General features: G+C 43.5%; 1 protein-coding gene across 2 annotated transcripts in view; it reads left to right on the top strand.

The window, feature by feature from the left end:
- The window catches only part of EFCAB5 (EF-hand calcium binding domain 5), a 361,217-nt gene that overhangs the window by 86,951 nt on the left and 251,275 nt on the right, over positions 1-22,991 (top strand). For both annotated transcript variants that reach the window (XM_069615250.1, XM_069615251.1), the window contains exon 7: positions 5,898-6,000. In XM_069615250.1, the coding sequence (XP_069471351.1) occupies positions 5,898-6,000 (103 nt within the window). The remainder of the gene's footprint in view (positions 1-5,897; positions 6,001-22,991) is intronic.

The following is a 22,991-nucleotide window of genomic DNA, read 5'->3' on the forward strand; positions in this document are numbered from 1 at the left end:
TAATGGATAGAGACGATTCAATTAACAAAGACGTTACATTAACCTACTCCTGACTTACTCCTAGAACCTGAAGAGTAAGTCATAGTTGCCATCGGAAACTTCTCAGTGAATCGAATAGTCTCTCGCCAGAAGTATGTCAGAGTCCGGAGCACCTTTTTGTGAATCGGACCCAAGTGTCTGTGTAAATGGATACAAATAAGTCTCTCGGAAACGCACTGACATATTTCACACTCAGTCTCAACATGGATATTCTCAGCACTTTAATGTTTTGCATTATTTAAAACTTTCTGTGCATTTCTTATTGAGCGACGTGTCTTAAGAATTCTAATGATGTACAATTCTGCACAACACCATTCTGACAAGTTTTGCTGACTATTCAGAGAGTTCTCACGCAGAAAAGTGCCTATTATTTTGTAAGACTAGTGTATTCTGTATTTTTTGCGAAGGGCACATATTCTTTGCCTGTGGCAAATGCTGTACATTTGTGTGCCCGAGGCTGAAAAATGGGCATAATTTAGTGAATGAGGCAACTGGAATAAAGAGCTGGTGTCTTTCCTCAGTAGGCAGGATAAATGATACCTGTTTATCTACTACAGTGCAGGACAGAAGTGTCTACGCGCAAAGATGTTCAACAATCACAGACACGTCTGCCCTGTTTGGGCCTTGTCAATGTGACGTAGCTGAGGCACTTTGAGTACAGAAACCTGCCATAGAATTGACTGCAAGGGAAAAGTTGGAAGAGAAAGTCAGTACTGAGGGCACTCTCAAGGAAGCCCTAATTTGGACACACCTTCAAGTTATTTAGTAAATCCCACTGTGTTCCTCTCAAGCCCCACGCCTCTCAATTTCGAAATGGACTCCCAGCCCTTGACCCCATCACGCCTTTGCATTTAAATACCCAGAATGCAGTAATGATAATAATGAAATGTTATTTATATAGCGCCTTAATGCAAAGCGCTTTACAGAGCGCATATTTACATACAATATCACCCAACCGAAATTGGTACTCATTTATCGACCTCGGAAGGATTAAAGGCTGAGTTGGCCTTGCCGGGATTGGAACCTGCGACCTGCAGATCACACCCAGATTGCAGCAGCGAGCGCTCAACCCGCTGAGCTATCTTACCTGCTTGTAGACTGAAGGTTGGTCTCTAAGCCACAGGGAGGTTTGGAGAGGACCAGAATAGATCTTCCTTGAACTTCCCGATGCCCCAGTATGCATAACCCGCAATCTGAAGTCAAACAGTCTTTGCAAGAATGCCGTATGCACCTTTGGGTAGCGAGGCCGAGCACTCAGGCTGTACTCTGTAGGTTTTGGGGGCAGGTACAGGTCACAGACTACAACGTAGATACAACCTCATTAAATAAATAGGATCCTGGCAGGTTCTGATACAAATATTAATTTCTTTCTATGAAAAATGTCATAGAACTCTAAAAACGATTGCTAACAAAACCCATAGAAATAGAAAATCTGTAACTGTTCTTAAAAGAAAAGCAAACAGATTCGGCATATGAACAATTCTCCAGGTTGTAGAACTCAATGGTTCAATTTAAGGAGGGGGTTGCGTTGCAACTCCTCAGTCGCTGGGTGGGTGATGCCCATGTGGGGCTTCTAGGAGCTCTGAGATGGCGCCAGTTGCTGCGTAGCACACATTTTTACCTCGCTGAATAGTGTTTGGACATCAGGGATTTGGGCAACCCCCGGAAGAGACACCTAGTTCCCAGCAGGTACACAGACTTTGGCAGATCACAAAGGCATGTTTTAGGCCAGGAAGCATCCATTGATCAGCACAGCTAGTCATGACACCAGGGGTGGAGTGCAGGCAGTGTCATCAGGGTTAGATTCAATCTCAAGGATGCCAACCTGCATGGCACTGATGAATCACAGAGAGGGTGAAATGCGTATGTGGTTCGTGGTGGCATCCTTAAAATTTCAGTCTTGGGTTGGCACAGCTATGCATCAAACAGCACTGCCCTAGAACATTGCAGCATTTTCCTCATATGAAGCAAAAAGCAAGCTTTTCAGCAAATGTCCATTACCCATAGTGCATTGCTGTATGGCTCTGATCTGAAGGTGAACTTCAAGTGATGGCTACGAGGTGGCGTTGTGCATTTTGAAGAGGAAGTGTCAAGTACCGCCCCTACTCCAGTTGCCCGCCTCCCATTGTGTAACGAGTTCACACCAAAGTATGTGACGTATGAAGAACAGTTAAATCAGCAGAGGGCAGCACATGGGCTTTGCCCAGTACCTATCAGTGTAACGGCACCTATTAATATACCAACACCTAAGCAAACCTGGACAGAAAGGTATGCATTGAGAAAGCCATATCTACATCCTAGACAATATGATGGTTGTTTGAATGAAATACCCAAAGAAGCGAAGAAGATGAGGAAGATGAATGGTGAGGTCATAAGAAATCGGACTGACGCACATATAGGAATATAATGACCTAAGAATACTAAGAAGAGACGACAGATAAAGGAGATACCACGGATTAGTGACAGCTTGGGCTCAAGATGAAGAAACTTATGCCACATACATGATGAAGATATTTAGTTAGCTTAAACGTGTACAGATGCAAGTAACTGCAAGAGGCAAAGAAATCGTGAAGCTAGCTTATGCTTAATAGTCAAATAGATTGCGGCAAGCGCCAACATTTACAAGTATATACCTCCAGAGGCCCTTTATGTATGAATGCAATTCCACTACGCATTTGAACAGAATTGAACAAAGGTTGCAAAAGGCCTCAAATGGAGTGTGTCGCAGCAAGAAAATCGAGAATCGAGACAGAGCGAAACTCAACTAAGCATCACCATGCCAAGAAGCCAAGGTCTTATCTGTCTGGAATAAGCCGACATTGGATACAATTAAGGAGAGAAGAGAACAGAGGATCCCGTTCAGAAAGGTAAAGATAAGCCACAGACATCAGAGAACTGGTAGAATTAAATCAAATATATGAAAAGACACAGAGAAAATCCGATTTCACGGTGTCCAGTCACGTGACAAAGGCAGGGTGGAAGAGTGAGACTTCAACACCTACGCAAGGATCCCCGCCATGCCCATATCCTTAAAAGTTCTCAGAGCAGAGAGCAGGCTCAAGGACAAACTACAAAGAGGTAATTGACACATGGCTACTGAGGTGATGATTGATTATAGCATAATTGGTGGGAAGCTGGGGTGCAGACAGGCTTCTCTGCTCCTGGATGTTCTTTCTGTGTGCTGCTAGACGTAGGTGGAAAAGTATGAGTGGGGTTGATGCCAACCTAATAGTAGTGGACCATGTAATCTAGGGCCCTATAGTGAGTAGAGCCAATGGGATGTCGTACTTTTAGTGATGTTCATAGTGGCCATTTTGAAGGGAGTGCTTAGTTGCCCCACCTGACATTGATTATCCAATCCCCTCTCCCCATTACCATATACAGATATAGTACTTATATTAAGTTACCTTCCTATAAGTAATCATGTTGCATGTTAGGTTTTTAAGGTTGGCACGTAGAATGACGTTAGTAAGTTCGCAGGTTGTAAGTCAGCAATGACAAGTTTTTGCTATAAATATTGTGCTTTTTCTAAAAGTAAAGAGAGCGAGTAGATCGAGCGATTGCTGATGTTCGTTGTACTCCCCATTTTATGAACTTGTCATTAAACAGACTCACTCTTCCAAACTATTGAGTTGTCTTAATTATTTGATGCATGAGTATGAATCTGCATCCCCATCTATCTTGAGAGTACTGCTACCCATCTTAAAGGGCTGTTTGGAGATCATCCAGTTCACAGACTCAATCAGGTGTTACAAAGCATACTGATGGATATGCCACAAGTAAGACAGTGAAACCCCATTGGCTGGTTCGAGGATGCTGCATTAGTGATTGCTAAACTGGAATTGGCGTGGGTGAAACGTTGGAGCGCCTTCAATGATTTCTGTGATGAACGTGAGCTCATCATCAACACAGAAGAATTGAGGATCATACAGCAAAGGAAACGGCTCGAAGAGCGAGTCCTAGAAAGAGTCACTATGCCAGAGTCTATTTTTAATCCAATTCATCATAGGCTTCTTAGATAAGTCATTGACATGTTATTGAGACAGTGACCAATGCTGTTTTGGCAGTTTTTGGGCAAATGCTCAGTTTATCTAGCAAAAGTTGTTTCCCAAGCACAGTATGCCGTGAACATTTGGGGCCCACAAGAGAGGAAATGTCTGGATACGATTAAAAACCACTTTTGATCGGGGTAGCGCGTTAGGAGCCCATCAACATTTGGCTAGGATTGGGGGGCTCAGAAACCAAAGGGAGTCCTTGCAGGTGATTGGGAAAGAATGCGGGTCCCTCTAACCTGAGTTGATCACAATCAGTCCAAAAAAAATGCCTCAAATTCATGATAGTGTTACAAGAGCTGTACCGCATCGGTGGTTGGTGCAAGGAAAAGCCAAGACACTTGCACGCGCCGCACTGAACAACCCTCTTCTGTCTCTCTAGGGGCGAGTCCATGTTAAAGAGACAGAACCTTACTTACTGAATTGAAATTGGACCGGATGCCTTTTTTTGGTACACAAGATGGAACACACAGGCCCGAGCATCAGTTACACATGCATGTGGGATGGGGAAAACAGAGCGCCCTTCCTTCTGGTTTGTCCCTAGCACCGCCAGCCAAGAAATGAATGGCTTCGCCTTGCCATCCTCCCGTTGATGGGCACATGTGTTTACTATTGGGAGGCCATGAAGTGTTTTCTCACACTTGTAGCTAATATGATATATGATTGGTTATTTATAACGCGCTTAATACCCAAAGGTTTCTAAGCGCGACCCGGGGATCGAACCTGTGTGGCTCCGTGTCCTCTTGCTTCCAAGGCGAGCACACTTTGCCCCTGAGCTATTCTAAGCTAAGCCAAAATTGTGCAGATTTGCAGCATTCGCAAGCAAGGCCTTCAGAAGTAGATCTAAGATTTTGGTATTTGGAACCAGGTGAAAAGAGACTCAGAGGGTACGATGATGTCACTAAGTGCTGTCATCACCTGAGGTAGAATGATGTCTTCTGCTAGCGAGAAATTGACACAATTGTTTCTCTCAATTGCAACTTTAATTAGCTTTTAATGATTGCACTGTGGTGCACTTTAAACTGAAAAAGATACTAGTAGCCGTGCAACGCTGGAGGCAACCATACTGCCTTGTACTATCTGCATTCTTCCCTTTTTATTTTGCATTCTATAATTTGAATGGATTTTGTATTTTATGAATTGTATGGATTTTTGGTACATCATAATTTAGTTGTGCTTCGCTGTGGAATGGAATGTTTGAATGTGTGTATGCTTAATGGATCGACTCATTCCAGACACAGCATTGCAGTGATTGAACTGGTGAGCGTAATGTGCACCCTCAGGAGTAGCCGTGTTTGTACATCTCTGATGGGCAGCACTAAAGAGGACACAAGAAGCACTCGCAACAAGCTGAGTCATAAACACCAAACTGCAATGTCAGAATCTCAACAAAACCCATCTAGGGCAACAGAGCTGAGCCTCACCTGTGCATTACTCTCAAACCTATTGACAAGTGTCTGTGACCACCTTGCTGGGATACAAAAATCATATGTTTTCAAACATTTGGCATTTTGAGATGAATTATTCTGCAATGGGCTGTGCGTGATAATGCCCCGGGCGTCATATCATACCCCTCAATGATAGGTGGGCAACGTAATGTGAAAATCCACCCTCTGTAGTTGCGTATAATGAGAGGGCGATGAGCTACAAGACTGCAAATACCATGTGGGTCTGATGCCCGCCTCGTATTGCGCAGTCAGATATTGCAATTGGGATAGTAACTGTTAGGGATGCTTAAGAAAGGAGAGGGGGAAGGCCAAGAAAGTGTGTTGCTGTTGAACAGAATCCCTGCTCCCTTTTTTCCAGACCGGCGTCTTGGACAGGCAGCGGGTTCTGCTGCTTCTGGAGACTTTCTACGACAGCGAAGAATCGGAGGCCGCTGGCTGGGGGCTCCGGAACCCTCGGCACTGTGAGTATATTTCCCTTGGGTGGGCCAGTGAGACGGGGGGAGGTGGGGAGTTCTGTCCTGATCTGATGATTCAACATAAAGCAATGATAACGTGGGGGTTGGAGGGACCTGAGGTTTCAAAATGCCAATCATTCTGCACTGTCTTACACATGGTTCCTTAAAATTGTGGCATCTCAAAAGACCACAAATAAATACTCCATAATGTCCTCTTTGTTAACCGTCTCTGCATGCCAACCACAGCGCGGCCCCTTTGCCGAGAACAGTGCGCAGTATAAATGCCAACAACCCAACATAATCAATGCCTCCCTCACTAGCCCCGGGCCCATGCTTCAAAGGTCCAGTTGCTAAACCGTTCAAGACAGTGGCCCTCATTACGGGTCCGGCGGTAACCATGCCGGTAAAACTGGCAGGTAGTTGCCGGACCTGTAAACAGTTACCGGCGCCTGACTTGCCAGTAACACCGGAGTATTACAACCCTACGCCCGACAATTCAGGCACCGGTAACATGTTGGTCCCCACTCCCATTGAGTCATATAGGACTCAATGGGAATGGGAAACAGAAGCACCAGCACCGTTAATGCTGGTGCTTCTGTGTAAGTCTGTGGGCGGGTGCCGGTCCAGCTGGCAAGTCAGACCTGCTGGGCGGGAGGGCACCCGCCCACCAGACTTGTACTTTGCTGGTCCAGAAACAACAGTGCCGGTAAGCTTACCGGCACCGTTGTTTCTGGACCGGCAAAGTTGTAATGAGGGCCAGTGTGTATGGTGCTTAGGGTGCCCCAAAGACTCCTGGGAAACTTGGCACATGAAAGGTAAGGTGTCCTTTGAAAGAAGAAATCCTTGCATGTTTGGAGGCGGAACTTAGGTTAATTCCACCTTTCAATCAAATGTATGTTAAAGGATATTTCTACCGCACACTATCACTACCGGAGTGGTCCCCTGGCGCTCTGGCGGATCTGAAAAGGAAAGAGGGTGGGATGGGTTAGTAAGGCTGAGCGGGAAAAAAGAGCAAGAGAGCTGTGATGTGCTGTTGGCAGCCTTAGTTCGGTTAACACCTTTCGCTGAGCTTAGGTATGCTTTTCGGTTGGTAGCCATCTCCTGTGGTTGTGCAAGGCTATGTGTGGTATGTTTGTTGTTGAGATGTAGTGAAGTGCGTTCGATTTGTAGTGCTTTGGAGGCATGGTTGTGTTTTCCCCCAGTTTTGCTACATGTCACTCTGCCTGCCACTGTTCTGTTCCATGTATCGGCAAAATCCCTTGTCACTTTAAAGGTGAGCTTCTGTCTGTGGCTGTGTCTGTGGCTGTGCCTGTACCTGTACCACTAGCTGCCCAGCGCTTTCCCTCTGCAGCCCCCATCCACCCATGGCCCAGAAAGGAAGTCAAGCAGCAGCCATTTCTGAACCTGCATTACTGAGACTGTCACTGATACAAAACCAACAATGAAGTACCATACATTTGGAAAATCCCTTTCTTTTATAGCATCCACCTGCAAAGTCACCTTCCCAAACGTAGTAGATATAAAAGAAATAGATGTTTCCATATGTGCTGTACTCCCTCCTTGGTTTTGGTATCTGGAATGATTCAGAAAACTCCAAGAGAAAATGTTACTCGATTGGGTCATTTCTGTTACATGTTTACAGGGATACAATAGAGGAACGACTGGGGTTGATTTCCTTGATAGAATACAATTTTGTCACCTGCCCTGATGAAGGCTCTGAAAAAAATGGATAATACCTGTGTTTAGATACCAGGCCAAAACACAGCATGTCGACAACTCCTTTTTGTCTTTTAGGGTGGATTGTAATTACCTGTTGAGGCTAGAGGAGGGGCATAGGTATTTATATGTCCTCTACTAGGGACGAGTTTGAGAATATCGTCTGATAATGTTCATATTTTTCACAATCTCAGTAACCTCAAGATGATGCTGGTTTAGTGTAGTCCCTGCCCTTTTTTTGTTTACGTAATTTCTTTATGCAATTTAATGTGTATATATGTGTGCTATAAATAAAGTGGTTATTTCTTCTTATATTGACAGAGAGTTATATGTAAAATTGACGGAGGACCTCTTTAAAAAGGTAGTTCCAAATTATTGACAAAAGAGGCTAGGATAGAATTTCAAAAATGTGTTTTTTTGTCTATGCTTTACAGATATTAGTTGGCAATTGTTTCTTGATTTTGAACGGAAACCACAGCTGAGCCAGTCCTAAAATATTTGTTTCTTTTGCAGATAGGCTGAATGTCCCCTAATTGTCAGGACTGTGTATTTGGGGAAAACATTATTTTGTATGACAGATATTGTGTCAGGGTCCCCAGGGAAGACTTTGGGGGGCTTTTGTCCTATCGGATCCAGCCAAATGGATGTCTGCAGGAGCCACTGAACCCCACAGATCCCCCCCGTGGCACCCCATCTTGCAACTACTCTAAATCAATGCTATCCGTGGTCTCCCATAGGGGGAATGGAATAAAATAATGCACCAGTACCCTCTCCTCATGCTCTTCTTCAGACTTCTGAGATCTACAATTAGAGAAAAGAGATTTCGGGTACAGATCCTCTCCCAAGCTACCAGCAAAGGCATTAACCCCCTCCCTTGGTAGTTGTACCATACCTGGTCATCTCTGTGTGAATAGGTATAAACTCGAACTTCTTTAAAGTCATCTGGGAGTATCCTTTCCCTAGTTCTCAGACGCAGCCTTCTAAATTAGTAGTTCCACAGAAAAGCCTTATGGTGAAGGCTCTTAATTCTACTATCCTACATATTCCATCCTTAACTATGCTACAGCTATTCAACTGTCCATTAGCTGGGCTTAGTTTCATCCTTTCCTGTCACTGACCGGACACTTGATTGGCTGACCTCTCCTCACTAACCGCCCTTCCCAGCTGCAATTGGGCCCTTTCTCCTCCACCACCACACTCTCTATCCGTGGTGTCCCCCATGGCTCTATCCTATTGCCATGGCTCTTCAATATCTATCTCGCCTTTCTTGCTCACCTGATCTCCTCCTCCTCTCCCCATTTCCAGTGTAATGCTGATGACACAAAGCTTTCCTTCAAACTTCCCTCCTTGTCCTCCTCTGTCATCCCATTCAGGCCTGGTGTGGAGCTAATGAGCTCTGTCTTAATGCCAGTAAGACCGAGATCCTTCTCATTGGGACACCTGCGCCCCCTTTTCCGCCTACCCTCTGGCCACCCACTCTGGGCCCTCTAGCCCCACCATCCTGTGAACTCGGAATCCTCTTTGATTCTGCTCTCTCCTTCACCCCTCAGATCATGGACGTTACCAAGACATCCCACTTCCAGCTCCACCTCCTCAGAGGCGTTCTCCCTTTCCTCACCTCCCCCCAGAAGCTCAATGTTTCCTGAGCTCTGGTCCTCTGGACTACTGCAACAGCCTCTTTCTCAAGCTCCCTCTTTCCTCCCTATGTACCGTCCAGCTAATCCAGAATAGGGGTGAAGATTTATCCTTGGCCTGAAGCCCGGGAACCATATCTCTACAGCCCTAAAATCTCTCCACTGGCTCCCGGTGGCTGCAAGGATCAAATTGAAGACCCTCTGCATCATTCACAAGGCCGTCTGGGGCCTGGGTCCATGCTATCTCCAACTTTCCCTCCCTAAATAATCCCCAGCTAGAGCCCTACGCTCCTCTAACTCGAACTCTTGGTCTTTCAAACGCTTCTCCAAGCAGAGAGTGGGGGCAGGTCTCTCTCCTTGGCTGGTGCCTTCCTTTGGAACAGCCTCCCTGCCCCTCTCGTACTTAAACCGGACCTCCTTAAGCTCTGGAAACTGCTCAAAACTCTGCCTTTCTCTACCTCTTTCCCATCCCTATTGTTCACCCCACTGCCACTGAGACCGGTGTCCCGAGCCTCAGGAATGTCATAGGACTCCAGGCCCTTTTTCCGGGTCGATACCAGCACCACCCCCCCACTGCACTGCCCCTGCCTGGCGGCTCTGCCTCCCACCCTTGGGAGTGACAAAGTCAGTGTAGCCTGCCAATCAGCGCTCTCTCAAAATCAGTCATGCAGTAACACTTAACTATTTATCGATTGCTTAAGTAATTAGACCATTGCATAGTAAGTAAAAAATGATAGGACAGATATTTAGTCACAAGAGTAAGCACTGCATGTCTATCAGAAAATGTATTTAATCACAAAAATGGACACTGCACGCCAACACGTGTTTCAGCCCTCTCCGGGCCGTCCTCAGGGCGTATTTGTTATTACAATGATCAGTGTTCTAAGGCGAGGTAACTTGATTATGGGGAGTTTGTTTAATGGTCCTGGCTTCTCGAATATACGAACAAGATCTTTAAACGCCTAAATGCGTGTGCAGCTCGGCAGGTTTCTGCCGTCTGTCTCCAGCTTCCTGGAAGGAGTGTTACTGCATGACTGATTTTGAGGGAGCGCTGATTGGCAGGCTACACTGACTTTGTTGTTTCCTTTTGTATATGAAGGGGTACCGAGAACTTACCCTTCTACTGCCACTGCTGCAAACCTCTCAAACACCTAATTAATAAGGGTGCGCGCACCTACCCACATTGGGGTCTTTTTCTCGGAATCTATTTACTACACCCTTGGGAGTGGCCTACATTAGCACTTAGCCTGAGATCTTCCCCTTGGCTCCCCCTTGGCACTTCCCTCCCAGTCCCTCTACCAGCACCTGTCCTCTCCACTGCACCCCCCTTCCATCCATATCTCGTGCACTTCTCCTCACTGCACTTGCATGTCTGGATGTCACAAGGCCTAGTAGGACCACGACTGTATATTTACTGTTTTGCCATTGTTATTCTTTCCCTTGTTCCCTGCCCATTTAGCTTTGTGGCGCTTTGAAACACAATTCTGCTGTGTAGGTGCCTAAAAAAAATTCTCAACAAAATAAAAATAAAATTAATCCCTTCCCGAGAGATTTAACAATAAGTCGGGTCTTGTTTCCTTATTTTAGGGTCTCCAGTTTCAAAGGAGAAATCATTAATTTTCAACTTGAGCGGCCACTGATGAATAGATTAATTTCTGTCTCTCTGCACCTCTCCATGGAATAAGCTGCTTCTGCGCCAAAATGCTAAAAGGCTGATGAACCCATGTCCGAACATGCTACAGCCTCAGAACTCTGTGCTGAGTCTAGTTCCCACCTGCAAGATGGTGGGGCTTTGCGGTACTGCTAGATGTGTGCTAGCTGCTAACATGTGGAGGATAAACACGGAAAGTAGTGCTTACTCCTGCTCAGCTCTTCCTAGCAATGAGCCAGCCGGGCAATAACCGAGAGCGTTCCGCAACTTCTCTCCTGCAGTGCATGTTTAAAGAAAAGAAAAGACCAGCACGGCTACCCAGTGGGGCCTTCCTAAGTCTCCTGAAAAAAGGCACTATGCTTAGGTACTCGAGGGGGGAGGGGGTGTGGGGGGGCGATTTGTTAAAAAAAAACTCAAGCTAGTAAAACAGACGGTGCATCAAGGCACGCCAAACTTATCTTTAGAAATGTCATGCCCTTAATTCCCACGTACTGTGGGCAAGCTGCTCCCACCAATCTTTTAGGAACTTGTCCCACAGAGATACCCTCTGTCTCATTTTTTCTGATCTTCTAGACACCCACAGAGTCCTATTCACTAAGCCCTGTAGGGACAGGACCTGCAGGCCAGGTTTTCATGTCCTCTTCTGGCAAAAACATCCTTGAACGTGAGTTTGAGCCAGTTCTGTTCCTGGTCCCAGCTCGCTCCCTCTTCAACTCTCACCCACCCATCCCTATGGAGGTGCCTATTTGCTGAACTGGGCCAGCCCACCAACTGATACTAGTTACTGTTACCATGTGACCTCCATCCCCTCATTATTAGTGGTATCAGGCCTCCCTCCACTCCACCTAAGTGGGTGTGGTATGGCAAAGGTCATTAGAGGCTAAGGGCAACTTCCTTTTGGCCCTTTTTGGCTTAGTAATAGGCCACAGTCCTTGCTCTTGCTGTTCCTCACCTGCTTGACCAGGTAAGCACCACCTGCTGTGTACTGTGAGGTGTCAGAAATTTGAGGCGGACAACTTTCTGGAGGTTTTCCAAAATATGCCATTATATTAACTCAAAAGGTTGGATACACACCTCACTATCTATACCCTGATGAGGATTTCCCTGCCTAAAATGAACTAAAGAAAACACTCTAATAAAAGGTTTCTGTCCCTCACACTTAAACATGTACCAACATCAACAAGGTAATATACGGCAGCTCATTAGTAACCAGTGTAATAGTTACATTCCCACCACAGTCAAGGTTTTTCCTTCTAATCTGGGTGAATTCCCCTTCCCCAGATTCAAGCAGGATTCTGTTCAAAAGTTCCAAACAAAGGTTCGGTAAATCCTGTTTCGTAACAAAGCTCCAGCTCAGGTGTCTTTGTTCCACTTTGATAACAAAGGTTCCAAGATTGTATTCAACTAACAGTTCACAAGTGTTTAACACAGTTTCCTCTTTCTACTTGTGACAAAGATCTAGAAACAACTTCTTCTCATCAGCACAGAATTATTCCTTGCCTTATTGGTTTCAATAAAAGGGTCCTTGTTAGGATATTTCAGCTAGTGTTCACAAAACCACTTAGGTGACAATGTTAAACATTTCTGCAGCAGTCCACGCAACTCTTGTTTCAATGTAATACATTTTTCAGGATGATTCTGCATTCATTCACAAAACACTTGAGTGATTCTTCAACTTCTTCAAGATTGTTAACCACGCCACAATACTTCAATGACTTCGACCTGGCCCACTCACCTGATAGGCTTACTACGACGAAGTTCTCTGTACTGGTGTATTCTCCTGCCAGCACAGATAAAAAATACTACAACATTCCCTGAACTGGTGTACTCTCCTGCAAGGCCACAATAAACTACTACTTTTAAGTACTTCAGTGGTAAAGGCTAAACAGGTTAGCAATGACTTTTTCTTCACAACATCATTTATGCGAAAATGCTTTAACGGAAACAAGAACCACACTGGTGGTGTTTGGTACACCTGTGTATTTTCTACACTCTGCAGGTTATGGTCCTCTCCGTCTGAAGATTCTCCTCAGAAGGGATGCCTGTCTGCCACTCTTGTTTCTCCCCTTTTTGCATCAATCCACTGCTCTTAAGAATTCTGTTCCACTTAGACACTTCTTTTAAGGGAAATGAAAACCACACAGATGCTGTTTATTACACCTGTGTGGTTGCCACGCTATCTTCAAGTTATGCCCCTCTCCTTCTGAATAACTTCACTCAGAAGGGCAGCTGGCCTGCCACTATTGTTTCTCCCCTTTTCCATCAACCAACTACTGATAAGGATTCTGCTTTTCTATATGGGCAACAGTCTTTATCATTGTTGAAATTCTTAACTGCCTTCTTTTGGCTTGGGCAATTTTGTTTTTTCGGAATTGCCTAGGTCATTTTCTCTTTTGGCTCTGGCAATGATAGTTTCTCTTTTCTTCTCTTCTTGTTGTTGGCTCTCATTATGCCCCACGATGTCACAATCACACTTCTCTGGTATGATGGTCAAGTTCTTAATTTGCCCTCTGTGCCTTCTTAACTCAGCTTGGTTCACATTAGGAGTATTAATCTGCATTGCATTAGTTTGGTATTCAAAGGGTAGCTTCTCCCGCTTCAACACCACTTTGTTAATCTCAATTGTGAGATTCAATTGGCCAGCTGGGGGGTTATTGAGCACTCTGGGGTCACAATATAACAGTGAACAATCCATTTGCCCGCTGTCTCCAGGTCTTCTGCTTTGGTTTCACTGCGCGGCCCGGCAATCTCTTCTGCGTGGGTTCCCGCGGCCCACGTCTGTCAACTTCAGAGCTCTCCCGGCTCCCACTGCAACTCGGAGCTCCTTTTCCCCCGTGCTTATCTAACAGTGGGAAAAGCTGCAGAATGGAACGCTCTCTGCTTCATGCCCTCTGCAGCTGCAAACTCGAGCCGCTGAGACCCGCTCTGGACCGTCATCACCACCACAAACCGCTGTGGTCCTAGTGTCTCTGCTCAAGTCTGCCTTCTGCTGCCACTTGGAGGATTCAAAACTACTCCACCTGCTACTACTGCTCTCTCCTACATCCTGCACCTGAGGAGGCTTTTTATGCCTCCCAGTACTCCTCACCTGTGGGTCAGTCCTGTGCCTCTGCATTCCTCTTCCTCATCCCAGTACTCTGGGAATTATGGGAATTGAAGTCTCCAATGCCAAATTTTGATTTCACAATGAAATTAACATCACTAAATTACCTTATTTTCTTATACATATGAACACATGTAATCCCATAATGGTTTTCATGACGTATGTGACTTTAGTAAAGAATGGTAGTTATCAGGGTTTAAATTGGTGGCAATGACAGACTCCTCATCTTTTATTTCTCAGGGACATTTCTATAAATGTCAGTAACCTTTAAAGGGTGTTTCTTATTTCTACACCTGACTGGATACCATGGTCTTGGCCCCCCAGTCTGACAGTTAGATTGAGAAAATAAAGGTTCTTGCTGACAACAAGCCATTACATATTCTGGTATCAAAGACATTCCCTTCCTTGACGAAGACAAATACAGCGTCTCATCCCACAAAGTCCTCCTGGTCCCCTGGGGCCCTTCTCCCAGGTGATTCACCCGGCTATTACCGCCCCAAGGTCAGGATCAGGAAGCGTCTGCCTTCCCTAGCCACCTGGGAGGAGACTTTAGACAGGGTTTATGTGAGGACTCTGCAGGATTCATCAGATCACTCTCAGGTCTTCCCCTGCCTCAAACCTCCTCCTTTCAAATGCATGCCACCTGTCTGCCAACCATTCTCCTGCCCATCCTACTCCTCTTGATTATCCTCTCTCATGGGGCCATCACACACTCCCACAAACCATTGCATCACTCCTCCACTTTCCCTCTTCCTCTGTTCACATCCCCATCTTTCACACACTACACAAATGATATCATCGTCCTCCTTCTCACACGCCCTACCCACTCGAACCTCATCTACCCACTCATCTCCCACTTGAGACCTTTCGCTCCACCCTCTTGCTCCCCCCAACTGATCTCGCTCTAGGCCTCTGGATGGCCCAATCACTCTGTCATAAACCATCCATTCTTACTGAACACTGTGCCTCTGATTGCCCCAAAATCTGTGTCACAACTGTCAAAGAAATTTGGATTCTATTTCTTGACGGTGCCACAGAGGCTGGCCTCCACTCTGACTTTGCTACCTTCTCCCAATACAAATGCCTATTAGCCCCCTTTTCTCCCCTCTTATTTTACTCTATCTTCCTTTGAACACATCTTTGTATGACTTCTAGATGCAACCCTCTCACTATCCTATGCTTCTATCGCCCAGATAGCTCCTTCTAACGCTTCTTGACTTACTGCTTGAATCCCCCCCAACTGATGTCCCAGCCATCGTCACGGTGGACTTTAACCTCCCCAACATGACCAAGACCCATCTACAGCTGGATTCAATGTTCTCTGACCATCTCTGGCCAACTAAGGCAACCTTCCAACATAGCAAATCGCTAGCGTTCAGCTTCCTATTATCCTCGATTGACTCCTTTGCTCTCTCTGTTGACCCCCTCAGTGTTTGACCACTCACTCATCCACTTAACCATGTCTGTTCCTCTTCCACTATCCCGCCCCCTCTTTATCTAGTACCAAAAGAAAGTTTAAGCCTGACTCCATTGTCAGGAACTGCCTCAAAGCTGTTTGTGGCCCACTTGCTCGCTTTATCGAACTTGCCTATGTTTAGTTCAGCGCTGTACTGGCAACCCCCTTTGAAACTCAATATTAATTTATTCAGTCCTATATTACCCTCAACCATGGATCTCTGTAGACATCCGGCAGCTGAGATGAACTGTGAATCTACACTTTGTCCGCTCTTGCAAATCTTGCTCCTCTGCTCTCACTACAGCTGACAAAGACCCTCAGCACTACTCTTGAATCCGCCAAACCCTCTCATATCCTCTCTTGACCTCTCAAACTGTCCATGACTCTCCAGGGAAAGCCCACTTTTCCCAAACTGTGCTCTATGCCCCCCTCACACAATAAGATGGGGAGTTACTGTAATTCACCTAGTACTCAGACAATGCTGCCCAAAATATGTAGACCTGTAGCTGACATGGCTATGATATGATAGGTTATTTATAACACGCTTAATACCCATAGGTTTCTGTCAGGGTCCGGCTAAACTGAATTCCACAGGAGCTGATGCTGGCCCCACAGACCCTCACCAGGAGTTCACCTCTCAACCCTTAAATATAAGCTGAGCTGAAAACCCCAAGAAAGGGAAAAGGGAATTTGGAGAAAATATCAACAGAGACACTGCAGCCCTTCAACCGTCTGGTAGGCTCTGGTATCTCTTAAACCTCAGTAAAAGACTTAGAGGTTAGTAATCTTTGTGGAATATCTTGTAAATACATCTTGTGTTGTGCATATAGTTCAAGCCAATCAAGTCTCTTTAGAATCCTAAAGTGATGGCCATTGCAACATCTTTTCAGAACTAGATATTCTTCTTGCTTCAAAGTTCTTTTAACCTTATGTAGTTTTCAATGCTTTCATAAATTGCAGTCTTTCTCTGAAAGTATTGAATTCCATTTGCATAAATTACTTTAAATAATATTCTTTAACTTCCTGGAATACTGCTTTCTTTCTGTGTGTGAATTGTTTCCTTATTTACACAAAGAACGTATAGTTTATTCCTTAATAAGCGTGTGCGATTAACACGTGAAATCAGAAGACGTGAAGAATTGTCCTCGCGTTTAAAATACACATGCGATTATTTACCAAAACCCGCGCGCGTGAAAAAATACGTAAACGCGATGAAAAATAACACGCACTGGTTAAAATGGACTCGCGCTCTACCGCAAAACCAACACGCGCTTTCTCATGAGACGTCTTTCACGTAAAAAATGCACACGCGCTAAAATTCACTTGCGCAATTCTTTTGGGCACGCGCTCTATCGCAAAACCACACGCGCTTTCTCAAGAAACGTCTTTCACGTTAAAAATGTACACGCGCTAAAATTCACTCGCGCAATTCTTTTTGGCACGCGCTCTATCGCAAAACCACACGCGCTTTCTCAAGAAACGTCTTTCACGTTAAAAATGTACACGCGCGCTTTCAAAAACACATAAACGACGACTTGCGAGCTCGCGCACACATTAAACAGTCTTGAAGAACATTACACGCAGTTAATAAACTTTAAACTCCTACGCACAATCTTCAAGCTTGTTTTCCTTATAATAACTTTAACTGTAAATGTCTCTTTTCTCAAATGAATTTGAAACTTGTTAACTCTTTAAGTTTTCTTATAAAAGAAAATGAAAGTTCACTGTGACAATCTTAAAATTTTTAAAAGAACGATCCCACCTGATGACTTCTTGTTCAAGCTTGATCAGCAAACGATATTCTTACTTCTTTGGTAGATTTTCTGAGCTCTGAAAAGGCCTTACTTAAGGAGCTTAACTAATGTACAACCAGCCACTGAATTTCTCTGGATGAAAGGCAGTTTAGAATCTTGCTCACCTCCCAAGAATCAAACCCATTGTCCTCTCCACCAATCAGGCAAACCAAACATATCATTGTTCCTTTAACCAATCAGATTAAGTTTCTTTTGCTCCATCTTGACTTGGGCAAGCACAATGTTAATTCTATGTACAAACTCTTCATGTTACTAACCCAGCCAGTTCTGAAAGCCCAACTAACCCAGCCAGCTCTGAAGGCACAATGTTAATCTTGTTACTGTTACTAACCCAGCCAATCCTGACAGTACCCCCCTCTTCAAAGCCCTGTCCCAGGGCCTGGCTTAACAGGGAACCTTTTGTGAAACTGTTTTATCAATTGAGGGGCATGTACATCTACTTGATCCTCCCAAGATCTTTCCTCAGGACCGTATCCCTTCCAGTCAATAAGATACTGCAAGGTACCTCTAACAATCCTGGAATCTAAGATTTTCTTAACTTCAAACTCTTCGTCATTTTCCTCTGTGTAAACTGCTGGTGGTGGTTTTCCCAATCTAGTTCCTGACACACAAGGTTTCACTAAGCTGACATGAAATGTAGGATGACTTTTGATACTTGCGGGTAATTTCAGTTTGATTGCTATGGGATTTATTATTCTTTCTATTTCAAATGGACCAATAAATCTCGGACTAAATTTAGTTCTTCCCTTTAAACGTAGGTTTTTTGTGGACAGCCAAACTTTTTGACCCACCTGATAATGTGGTGCTTTACGACGTTTCTTATCAGCAAATGTCTTAAATCTTAGCTTACTTTTTTCCAAAGTTTCTTTAGCTTTCACTAAACCATCTCTAATACAAGTCAATCGCTGCTCAACCTCTGGATTGGAATACTCAGATGGCAACACTTCTTTCAAAAATCGTGGGTGGAAACCATAATTGCTAAAAAATGGAGAATACTTAGTAGAATCCTTGACAGAATTGTTATAACTAAACTCTGCTAGCCAAAGAAGATCTACCCAACTTCCTCTTTCTTGCCAAAAAGCTCTAATATATTTTTCCAACTCCTGATTTACTCGCTCTGTTTGGCCGTTGGTCTGTGGATGATAACCTGAAGAAAGCTTTACCTCAATTCCCAACTCTGTACAGAAAGCTCGCCAAAACTTAGAAATGAACTGAGACCCTCGATCTGATACAATTTGTGTTGGTAGACCATGTAATCGTACCACTTCTTGCAAAAAAACTTTTTGCCAGATTCCTTGCAGAAGCCTCTCCTTTCATGGGAATGAAATGCCTAGCTTTAGTTAGTAAATCCACACCTACTAATACTGTAGTGTAACTTTGATCTTTAGGAAGGTCTACAATATAATCCATAGAGATTGTAAACCAAGGACTAGGGGGTGCTGGTAACGGATTTAATAACCCAGATGGTTTTCCTCCTCCTGACTTTACTCGAGCACAAACTTCACATGTTTTCACATTGTCTTCAATATCTTTTTTCATTTCTTTCCACCAAAACTTTCTTTCAACCAGTTCAATAGTCTTACGAATTCCAGGGTGACCCACCAACTTGGATTCATGACATTCTTGCATAATTTCCTTTTGCAGTTCCTTGCTTGGAAGGTAAATTTTAGAATGGACACATGGAAATCCTTCAATTAAATGTCTTCCAGAATCCTCCGCTAACCAAGATTGAATTTCATCTTCTGGTAATTCCTTTTGAATCTTTTTAAGAAGCTGATTCTCTTCCTTTGTAGTACTTAGAATAAATTTTTCTTCTGCAATCACTGGTTCTGGTAATAGTTTATTTTCAACTTCTCCCGAAGATCCTTGTCGGGATAAAGCATCCGCTTTACCGTTTAACCGCCCAGGCTTGAATGTTATCACAAAATCGTATTCTGAAAAGAAAAGTGACCACCTAAGTTGTGGAGGTGATAGTGTTCGAACAGATTTTAAAAACAGAAGATTTCTATGATCGGTTAAAACAGTTACTGTGAATCTTGCTCCTAACAGATAATGCCTCCATTCCTGAAATGCCCTCTTGATTGCCAGGAGTTCTCTGTCAGTAATTGTGTAGTTCACTTCTGCTGGAAGCAATTTCTTAGATAGATAGGCCACAGGATGCAACTGTCCAGTTTCAGGATGCCGTTGAGAAAGCACTGCTCCAATTGCAACATTAGAAGCATCTGCCTCCACAAAAAATGGTTGTGAAGGATCTGGGTGTAATAAGATCGGTCCAGATGTAAAACAGTTCTTCAATGTTTGGAAAGCTTGATCCGCTTCATCTTTCCACTCAAATTTCATTCCTTTCTTCAATAATGTGGTGATAGGAGCAACAGTTTGAGAGACATTTTTAATGAATCTCCTGTAAAAGTTTGCAAAGCCCAGGAAGCTTTGGATATCTTTAACACAAGTTGGAGTTGGCCACTGTTCAACTGCCTTAATTTTCTTCATATCCATTTTCAAACCTTTGGGAGAAATCATAAAACCTCAAAATTCCACTTCCATGGTATGAAATTGGCTCTTTTCTAACTTAGCAAATAGTTTATTCTCCCTTAGTCGCTGTAACACTTTCTTTACATGTTCTTCATGTTGCAGTAGATCCTTAGAATAAATGAGAATGTCATCTATGTATACTACTACAAAGATGTCAATAAAATCTCTTAATACCTCATTTATAAAAAAATTGAAAGGCCGCGGGAGCGTTACACAATCCGAATGGCATTACTTGATATTCGAAAAGACCAAATTTTGTTCTAAATGCTGTTTTCCATTCATCACCTTGACGTACTCACACCAAATGATATGCACCACGAATATCTAGTTTGGTAAATACTGAGGCTCCTTGAATCTGGTCTAACATTACTGATATTAAGGGCAGAGGATATCTGTTTTTAATTGTTATCTTATTTAATGCCCTATAATATATGCATGTTCGTAAAGTGCCTTCCTTTTTGGGAACAAAAAATAGTGGAGAAGCTGCTGGCGATTGAGAGTGTCTGATGAACCCCTTATTCAAATTTTCTTGGATGTAATCTTTCAAATGTTGATTCTCTTTTTCTGTTAAGGCATAGATGCGACTGCAAGGAATGTGGGCCCCTGGTTCTAAATCAATGTTACAGTCATACTCTCTATGAGGAGGTAATTCATTAGCTTCCTTTTCACTAAACACATCATTGAAATCATGGTAACACTTTGGTAATTCTCCCATTACAGCCCCTATAGTATGTACGATAGTTCCCAAATTCACCAAACCTTCCACTACTTCTGAACAATTACCACTAGAAACATTTTCCTGAACTACTTCTTTACAACAATTTGTAACACAAAAAGCAGAATCCAATTTCACCACTCTTCTTCCCCAATCAATCTGAGGGTTATGATACGTCAGCCAAGGCATTCACAAAATTATTTTCAACTGTGGAGTGTCAATTAATTCAAACACAATTTCCTCCCAGTGTCCTCCAATTTCCATTTCCAATGGGATTGTTTCGTGTGTAATTAAACCTGATGTCAGTTGAGACCCATCCACCGCTCTCGCATACTCTGGTATATTTTTTACAACGTAAGGCACATTCATATCTTTAACCACATTCCAATCCATGAAGTTACCAGTGGCTCCTGAATCTATTACTACTGGACCACTTCCCTTTAACTCCTCTTTAATATACAAGGATACATTCAATGTAATATGTGGTACCGCTGCTTGGATGGTATTTGCCACTTGCTGATTTCTGGAGCTGTTAGTAGATGCAGAAGTTTTTGGACACCAAGGGCAATTTCCAACAAAGTGTCCTGATTTCCCACAATATAAACATAAATTATTCTGTCTTCGCCTATCCTTCTCCTCCTTAGTTAAAGGACCTCTCACTTTATTTACTCTCTCTGCATTCCCAGTTCTCAATTCTTTATTTACAAATTCTAATCTTCCTTTATCAACTCTAGGGAAAACTCTGGGTTGCTAAACTCCTCCTCTTCTACGCTCAGCCTTGCGTTCCCCTAATCTATAGTCAATTTGTATGACAAGATTAATTAAATCCTCACATGAAGTGGGTCTATTAACAATTGTAGATAAGGCATCTTTCAATTCCTCCTTCAAGCCTCTATAGAATAAAGAGGATTGCTTCTCTTCTGGCCAATTGCTCTCTAATACTAAAGATCTGAACTGTGTGATGTAAGACACTAAATCTTTGGTTCCCTGTTTTAACTCTAATAGTTCTCCATCTACTTCTTGAGATAATTGGCGTCTGTCAAACATCTTTTTAAATTCTAACTTGAAAGCTAACAAGTTCTTTAGTATAGGATTCTCTTGACCAACCAATAATACTGACCAAGTTGCCGCCTCACCAGTAAGGTAAGACAGCATAAAAGCTATTTTAGAAGCATCTGTGTTAAAAGCTTCAGGTCTACAAAGGAAATGAAGTTCACACTGTGTAAGGAAAATCTGGCATTTCTTGGCATCTCCCCCAAAACGCTATGGAGGTGCTAAGGGGACTGGACCTACAGGTATATTCAAACTTCCCCTACTTCTTCCCTGAGAACTCATTCCTTCACCCAAATCCTCTCTAATTAACACTGGTAATTCTCTACTAGTATCCTCTGAATCTCTTGACTCCAAAGAAATTTCTTCACCCTTACGGGTAACCTTGGAGTTTAACTCTTCACACTTGACTTGTAATTCCTGATTTTCTTTTCGCACAGCCCTCATTTCCTCCCTTAACTCTGAAAACATGTCCCTTATGGAACTTGCTAGTGCCTCTGTGGGATCCATATCAGCTCAGGTGGAAAATATTATCGTGGGCCTATCATCCTGTCAGGGTCCGGCTAAACTGAATTCCACAGGAGCTGATGCTGGCCCCACAGACCCTCACCAGGAGTTCACCTCTCAACCCTTAAATATAAGCTGAGCTGAAAACCCCAAGAAAGGGAAAGGGGAATTTGGAGAAAATAACAATGGAGACACTGCAGCCCTTCAACCGTCTGGTAGGCTCTGGTATCTCTTAATCCTCAGTAAAAGACTTAGAGGTTAGTAATCTTTGTGGAATATCTTGTAAATATATCTTGTGTTGTGCATATAGTTCAAGCCAATCAAGTCTCTTTAGAATCCTAAAGTGATGGCCTTTGCAAAATCTTTTCAGAACTAGATATTCTTCTTGCTTCAAAGTTCTTTTAACCTTATGTAGTTTTCAATGCTTTCATAAATTGCAGTCTTTCTCTGAAAGTATTGAATTCCATTTGCATAAATTACTTTAAATAATATTCTTTAACTTCCTGGAATACTGCTTTCTTTCTGCATGTGAATTGTTTCCTTATTTACACAAAGAACGTATAGTTTATTCCTTAATAAGCGTGTGCGATTAACACGTGAAATCAGAAGACGTGAAGAATTGTCCTCGCGTTTAAAATACACACGCGATTATTTACCAAAACCCGCGCGCGTGAAAAAATACGTAAACGCGATAAAAAATAACACGCGCTGGTTAAAATGGACTCGCGCTCTATCGCAAACCAACACGCGCTTTCTCATGAGACGTCTTTCACGTAAAAAATGCACACGCGCTAAAATTCACTCGCGCAATTCTTTTGG

The sequence above is a fragment of the Ambystoma mexicanum genome, chromosome 9, assembly GCF_040938575.1.
Source record: "Ambystoma mexicanum isolate Mex_15411 chromosome 9, UKY_AmexF1_1, whole genome shotgun sequence".
In the NCBI taxonomy this organism is placed as follows: domain Eukaryota; kingdom Metazoa; phylum Chordata; class Amphibia; order Caudata; family Ambystomatidae; genus Ambystoma; species Ambystoma mexicanum.